The sequence below is a fragment of the Nicotiana attenuata genome, unplaced genomic scaffold, assembly GCF_001879085.1.
Source record: "Nicotiana attenuata strain UT unplaced genomic scaffold, NIATTr2, whole genome shotgun sequence".
NCBI classification, from domain to species: domain Eukaryota; kingdom Viridiplantae; phylum Streptophyta; class Magnoliopsida; order Solanales; family Solanaceae; genus Nicotiana; species Nicotiana attenuata.
The window spans coordinates 226,172-233,693 of NW_017670864.1; the positions used below are offsets into that span (position 1 = coordinate 226,172).

A 7,522-nucleotide genomic window follows, 5' to 3' on the forward strand; every position below is an offset into this window, starting at 1 on the left:
TATGTCGAAGGCTTCCCTCAGGTGGTCGATGTGGTCGCCTTTTCTTTTAGATTTGACTAACTCGTCATCTATATAAACTTCCATCGTTTTGCCGAGTTGCTCTTTGAACATTTTGGTGACCAGCCTTTGGTAGGTCGCCCCTGCATTTTTCAACCCGAACGACATGACTCTGTAGCAGTACGTCCCTTGGTGGGTGATGAAGGTGGTTTTTTCTTGGTCTTCCTCCTCTATGAGGATTGGTTGTAGCCTGAATAGGCGTCCAAGAAGCTTAATAGCTCGTGTCCTGCTGTTGCGTCGATGAGTTGATCGATATGAGGCAACGGGAAGAAGTCTTTTGGGCAGGCCTTGTTTAGGTCCATGAAGTCTACGCCATGCACCATTTCCCCTTTTTCTTTTTTACCATGACCACGTTAGCGACCCATTGGGGGTATTTTGAATCTCGAATGGAACCGTTGGCGAGCAATTTCTCCACCTCTTCGTGGACGGCCTCGTCGATTGCAGCACTGAACTTTCTTCTGATTTGTCGTACCGGCGGGTAGAGTGGATCGACATTCAGCTTATGTGTTGCAATGTCTTTTGGGAGACCTGGCATATCTGCATGGGAGAAAGCAAACAGGTCGGCATTGTTAGTTAAAAATTTATGGAATTTACCTGGTTCTGTGAGTTTGTGGCGGATGTAGGCTTTTCTGCTATGGTCGCTTTCATTCAGCTGGACGGGATCGAGATCTTCCACCGTTGACCATGTGGCTTCCACGACGTCGGGGTCTCTAACGACGTTTGTTTGTTGGCTGGACTCGGCCCCCGACTTCGGTAATTGCTATGCTCCTGAGCCTTCCTCTCCAAACTGTTGAGTGTATGTGCAATCTTGGGCGATGCGATAGCATTCTTGAGCTGTGTGCTGCTCTCCGCGGATGCTGAATATTCCCCATGGGGTAGGGAACTTGATGACCTGATATAAACTGGACGGGATGGCCGTCATGGAGTGTATCCAGGGTCGTCCTATAATGGCGTTGTAGGTTGTGTCTTGGTTCATGACATGGAATGTCGTTTCCAAGGTAACTCCCCCGGCCAGAATAGATAATATTATCTCTCTGGATGTTCGTTCAACTGCATTGTTAAAACCTGTTAGTGTTATGCAGTGTGGAACTATCTTATCTTTGAGTTTCATTTTTGTGAGAACTCGGGGGTGGATAATACACGCGCCGCTCCCGTCGTCTACCATGATTCTTTTTACGCCGGTATCTGAAATTCGTAAGGTAATAACAAGAGCGTCAAAATGAGGAAAGGTCAAACCGTGGGTATCTGACTTATCGAAGATGATACTGTCTTCGAGGTCATCATACCGTTCATGGGTGATCGACCGCTACAATTTGTGCGTGGTGGTGAACTTCACATGGTTGATTGTTGCTTCGTCGCCTCTGCCGATGATCATTTGGATGGAGCGGGCGGGGGAGGGTGTCTTTGGGGGGACTTGATGTGGTTCTCGTCCACGGGTGAAATTGGCTCTCCCTCGGTCGCTCATTAACTCCCTTAAATGTCATTGGTGGAGTATGTTCACTACTTCTTGCCGTAGGGCTATGCAATCCTCGGTCTTGTGGCCCCGTTCCTGATGGAACTCGCAAAGAGCATTCGACTTTCTAGAATTTGGGTCCGATTTCATCTTTTGTGGCCATTTCACCTTGGGACCGAGCTTCTCCAGGGCGTAAACTATTTATGAAGGAGACACACAGAAATTGTGAGCAGATAATAGTGGACGCATACCTCTTTCGTTTCGGTGAGTCCCGTTTGTGGCCGGGAAGCCCCTTCGGCTTGGCGGGGGGATGACTGGATGGTCGCTCTGTTGTACGGCTGGTGCCTTTCCCAATTGAGGCGTGGGCCTGCGTGGTCTCTTCGGCTGTCATTCCGACGAACTTTCCTTGATTCCATTTGGATTGTCGTTAGCCGTTGGGTCAGACCATTGAGGCCGTCTTCATCTGCCCTGACCTCGGCACAGTAAGCGTCGTAAATTTCTTCCCTAGTGGTGGAAGGGTATTTCATGAGTTTGCTTAATAATTTTCTGGTCGCCCTTGACCCGTTCCTGTTTAACCCGTTTTGAAAGGCTACTGCCGCCATCCTTTCTGACACATTCGGCAGGCTCTTTCTCACTCTGTTGAACCGGGCGAGGAAGTCCCTGAGCCCTTTACCGGGCGATTGTTTGACAGCGAATATGTCATTCAATCTCGCTTCTGCTTTCTTGGCTCCGGCATGGGTGGTGACGAACTTGGCCATTTCTTCGAACGTCATTATGGAACGTGCTGGTAATTGTGAGTACCATGTTAAGGCTCCTCCTGTTAAGGTTTCGCCAAACTTCTTCAGCGGCACCGACGGCACCTACTCTTTCGAGAGGTCGTTGCCTTTTACCGCCGTGACGTAATGAATGATATGCTCTTCAGGGTCCGTAGTGCCGTCGTATATTTTCAGACATGGTGGCATTTTGAAAGTTTTGGGTATGGCATGTGGGGCTGCTTCCTCCCTGTATGGCTGTTCCACGAATCGGCCGACATCCCGTTTTGGCAGGAGTTTCGGGGTGCCTGGCATCTTATCAAATCTTTCTTGGTGCTCCCTCATCTGGTCGCGGAGCGCTTTATTCTCACTCTCCATTTTTTCCATTTTCTTTTGAACAGCTACGAGGGCGTCGTTACATGCATCAACAACGGTGTGAGGGTTACCTGTTGGGGGAGGAGCGTGTTGCTCGTTGATGGTTATTTGGGCGTCAACTGGCATGGTGCTCTTAGTCGCCCCTTGAGCGGGTTTGTCGAGTATACTGCTTAAGGTGCTTGTCAGCCACGCTTCCAATAACTTTCTCACTGCGGGCGACTCTTCTTCCGTAGTGGACGTGGAGGCCCCCTTCTCATGTGAAGCGGTTACACTCCCATGAGAAGGGGGTGAATCACTTTGCCTGGGTGAGGCACTCGGCGTCGCATCCTCTTCGCCTTCCATGTCCATCTCATTGATGGTGCCTAGGAGATTGATAGTAACACCCATCATTGCTTCCAGTCTTTCCTCTCCTTTTCCTGCCATTGTTAGCTTGTGCAAACAAGAAAAAAGGGAGCTTTTGTTGTTGTTGTTGTTGTTTTTTATCTAGAAGAAACTCAACTTTTTAACTCGGACCTCCCCACAGACGTCGCCAAATTGTTTGACTGAAAAGTTTGAACCCTTTTTTTAAAACCAATTTAATAAAGAGATGAGGGGTTAATCTAAGTTAAAAGTAATAAATTCTAGACGGAATTAATCAACCTAGGCGGTACGAGTCTGTGTTCAAGTTGACAGATGTTGAGTTAATGCTCTATGACTAACAATGAATACGAGGATGGAAACATGCAATAAATGTCATAAATGACATTAAATGTAATAAGAAGGAATTTGTCACCCAAAGGTTGGATGAGATGAATGATTCCTTCCTATGACTACAACATGTGACAAGAGACAAGTGAAATAAATTATGTGTTCTTGGATCTTGTGAGCTAAAGAGGAATGTTATGTGATGGAACCAAACAAGAGAGACAAAACAAGTTTTTTGTATACTTCTGATAGTCAACTCTTTACTAGATGTTTTATTACAAAGGTTCCGAAAAATCCCTTTTTGTTTCCTCTCTCCTCCTATCTATAAGGTACATTCCTAGAAAACCCTAGAAAAGTACAATGTGAGGGAATATTCAACAGAGTATTCCTATTCACGGTCACAAGAGCATTCTAACAATTGTAGCCGTTGCTCTGTACTCAACCTCGGCACCAGTCTTCCCCTTTGAGCTACTCCTCGTCACTAGACCGTATTTGGTTTTGACCTAGGCCTCAGCTCGTCCATTTGCATTCGCTATGCTAGACCTAATTTTGACCCATACAATGTCAAAACACCATTGTCATTTAAATTCTTAGAAAATTTTCTATGCCGTACTGGAATTAGCAATGCAATTTCATGAAGCATCAAGGCTAGTACTTTCTTTTTTTTAATAATTCCGGACCCTACCCTTGTCACGTGTCAAAAATATATTGGCTTCTCTTACAACACACTTCATCCTAGTCAGACAGAGACCCGACCCGATCTTTAGTCCTCTCCCAGGTCTTCCGCTTACTACACTGAAACCCTTTTTTCCTGCATCTAACTCCTCCATTTTCTCACCTACAAATGGCGATCTCTACAACCCCAACATCCTTTTTCCTCATCGCCATCCTCGTACTCCTCGTACCCATCAACCACTCCTTTTCCTCCTCCTCCAACGGCGGCAACATTCACTCGGAGCTAACCGATCTCCGATCTCAATCTCCCACCGGCGTAATCCACCTTTCCGACCAACTCCTCCGGCAAATCCTCACCGTTAAAATCCCACGACCCTTCAATTTCATCATCTTCTTCGACGCTAAACAACTCCATTCAAAACCCGAACTCTCACTCCCCACTCTGAAAAATGAATTTAACCTTTTATCCTCCTCTTTTTACACAAATAACCCTGAAAACGACAAGCTCTTTTTTTTCACTATCGAATTTCAAGAATCACAAACTTCGTTCGCTTTATTCGGGGTTAATTCATTACCCCATTTACGTTTAATCCCACCTTCAGCAATTGATCTTAAAAAAGATTCGATTCAAATGGATGGTTCTGATTTAGCTAGGTTAGCTGAATCAATGGCTGAATTTGTTGAAGCTAAGGCAAAAATTGATGTGGGTCCCATTCATAGACCACCCATGATTTCGAAGAAACAGATTATGGGTATTGTTGCTCTAGGGCTGGTTTTAAGTCCATTTTTGGTGAAAAAGATTGTTTCGGGTGATACCATTTTGCACGATAAGCACGTATGGATGGCCGGATCAATTTTCATCTACTTTTTCAGTGTTTCGGGTGCAATGTTTAATATAATTAGGAAAATGCCGATGTTTATGGTGGATAGAGAGGATCCGGGGAAGTTGGTTTACTTTTACCAAGGGTCAGGGATGCAGTTGGGAGCTGAAGGATTCGCGGTCGGGTTCTTGTACTCGATTGTTGGGTTGTTATTGGCTTTTATGATTCATGTTCTTGTGAGACTAAAGAGTAGGACTGTGCAGAGGGTAGTGATGCTTTTTGCATTGTTCGTTTCGTTTTGGGCTGTGAAGAAGGTGATTCATTTGGATAATTGGAAGACCGGATATGGTATTCATGCTTACTGGCCTTCGAGTTGGAATTGATCACGGCAATGTAGTATTTACTTGGCTGAGTGATTTGGCTGCTATCATTAGGTAAGAGATCTGTACCAGTTTTATACAATATGTTGACAGAGAAGTTTTAGCTTGTTTCGAGATGGACAGGATTTTATGACTTGTATGGAAGCATTTTATGTTCTAATTGAAGTTTTGAAAATGGATTATGTACGATTTTGTACTTACTCTGTAATCTATCTGTCCATTTGCTTACTCCTTTGACATTTTGTTATGTTTTGAATTCCTTGCTTACTCTCATGCTATTCTATGTGCGATATAATGAGAAATCAGGGTCCTAGGGCTTAGTTCAATGGCAAAGGTAGTATGGTACAGGATGTGCGGTGGGCAGCTAGGCGCACATCACAAGCTCGAATTCTGCTGTAGGCTAAGTCTTGTATTTAAGTGGAGAAGGGTAGAGGGACGGGCCCATTATTGATTAGTTTCAAAGCTGAAACAATGGTTTGTCGGTTGTAAAAATAGTTGAATATCAGGTAGTTGAGTAGAGAATAATTCGAACTTGTAGGCTAATTAGTTGAGATGCCCGTTGTTACCACTTAGTAGCAGCATTTTTAATGTCTTCTATGAGCTTCATGGCGAAAAACCATGGGAAGGTGGGGATAGTTATTGTGTCAACCACAGAGGTGTCAAGCCTAGCAATTTACACCCCTCTTGTAATCTTCCATATAGTTATGTTGAGCTATGTATTTATGTGTTGTAATTAGTTAGTATACAGTGGTTGGTGAGTCCCCACTTGGCTTAGCTGTCACTTAGCTACAATGTGATTGGTTGTTAGTTGTTAGTCATAAAAATGTATATACATTAGGCTTGTATATTGTATTGACACATTATTCATTTTCACATAATACAAAAAATGTTTTCTCTCAGTTTCTTTCTCTCTAGATGAAGCTTCTAGATTTTTCCCCATTGGAGCTCTAGCTCGAGCTCGATCTCCTGCTGCATTTGTAGCTCAACATGGTATCAGAGCCTAGCATCTCTCTCNATGAACATTTCAAAGAAAATCACGAGTTTTGAGGCTTGATTCTATGTATATGATGTTATTTTGGCGATGTGATCGCGCGAGTAAGTCCGTAGGATATTTTTGAGGTTGTGTGCATATTTGGTTTGGAGCCCCGAGGGCTCGGGTGAGTTTTGGATAGGGATCGGATTGCATTTCTCATGTTTTGAAAAATCTGGTATTTGGCTTCTGCAATTTTCGCAAATGCGAAGCCAGGGTTCGCAAATGCGAAGGCCCAGCTATCGCAAATGCGAAGGCTGGTTCGCAAATGAGAAACCAGCCCAGGTAGACCAAGCTTCGCAAATGCGAAACCAGGCGTCGCAAATGCAATGGACCCTAGTTCGCAAATGCGAGACCCAGTTCGCAAATGCGAAGGGTCCCCTGGCAGCTTGAATTCGCAAATGCGAAAAATAGTCTCGCATTTCCCAGGCCTGCATTGTTCGCAAATGCGAAACCTATGTTCGCATTTCCCATATCCGAGGCCCAGCAAATTTTATACTTAGTCGAATTTTCACCACTTTTCACCATTCTTTCAAAACCCAAACACCATAGGCGATTTTTCAAGAGCAAGCTTCCTCCCAAATCATTTGTAAGTTGATTTTTACTCAATTCTTTCAACTTTTAACATCATTAAACATGTTTTCCACTTGAAATCAAGGATTTTCATGGGTGAAATTGGGGTTTTTGGGTAGAACCTAGGCTTTCTATAAATTGGGAAGTTGGACCTCGAATTAAAGTCCGATTTCAAAACAAATTATATATTTAAACTCGTGGGGGAATGGTTAACCAGATTTTGGTTCGAACCTCGAGTTTTGACCATGTGGGCCCGGGGGCGTTTTGGGAAATTTTGAGTAAAACTTTGGGAAAATCGTTTTTATGCATTCAAACTAATTCATATAGTGTTTGCTAAAGTAAATTAGAGCAATTTAGTTGATTAGATTCGAGCGANTTCACCCGGGCGCCGCGAAGATGTATCAGGACTTGCGGCAGCATTATTGGTGGCGTAGGATGAAGAAGGATATTGTTGCGTATGTGGCTCGGTGTTTAAACTGTCAGCAGGTCAAGTATGAGCATCAGAGGTCTGGTGGTTTGTCTCAGAGGATTGAGCTTCCCGAGTGTTAAGGAGAGGATTACCATGGATTTTATTACTGGACTTCCGTTGACTCGGAAGAAGTTTGATGCTATTTGGGTCATTGTTGATAGGCTGACCAAGTCAACGCATTTCATTCCAGTAGCAGTCTCCTATTCATCCGAGAGGTTAGCTGAGATTTATATCCGGGAGATTGTTCGCCTTC

General features: G+C 44.2%; 1 protein-coding gene across 1 annotated transcript; it reads left to right on the plus strand.

Moving 5' to 3' along the window:
* Positions 1 to 4,088: 4,088 nt before the first annotated feature.
* LOC109244017 (probable dolichyl-diphosphooligosaccharide--protein glycosyltransferase subunit 3B) lies at positions 4,089 to 5,436 on the plus strand. The gene has a single exon (XM_019411047.1). The coding sequence runs from the start codon at positions 4,166 to 4,168 to the stop codon at positions 5,198 to 5,200; it is 1,035 nt and encodes a 344-aa protein (XP_019266592.1). The 5' UTR covers positions 4,089 to 4,165; the 3' UTR covers positions 5,201 to 5,436.
* The last annotated feature ends 2,086 nt before the right edge of the window (positions 5,437 to 7,522 follow it).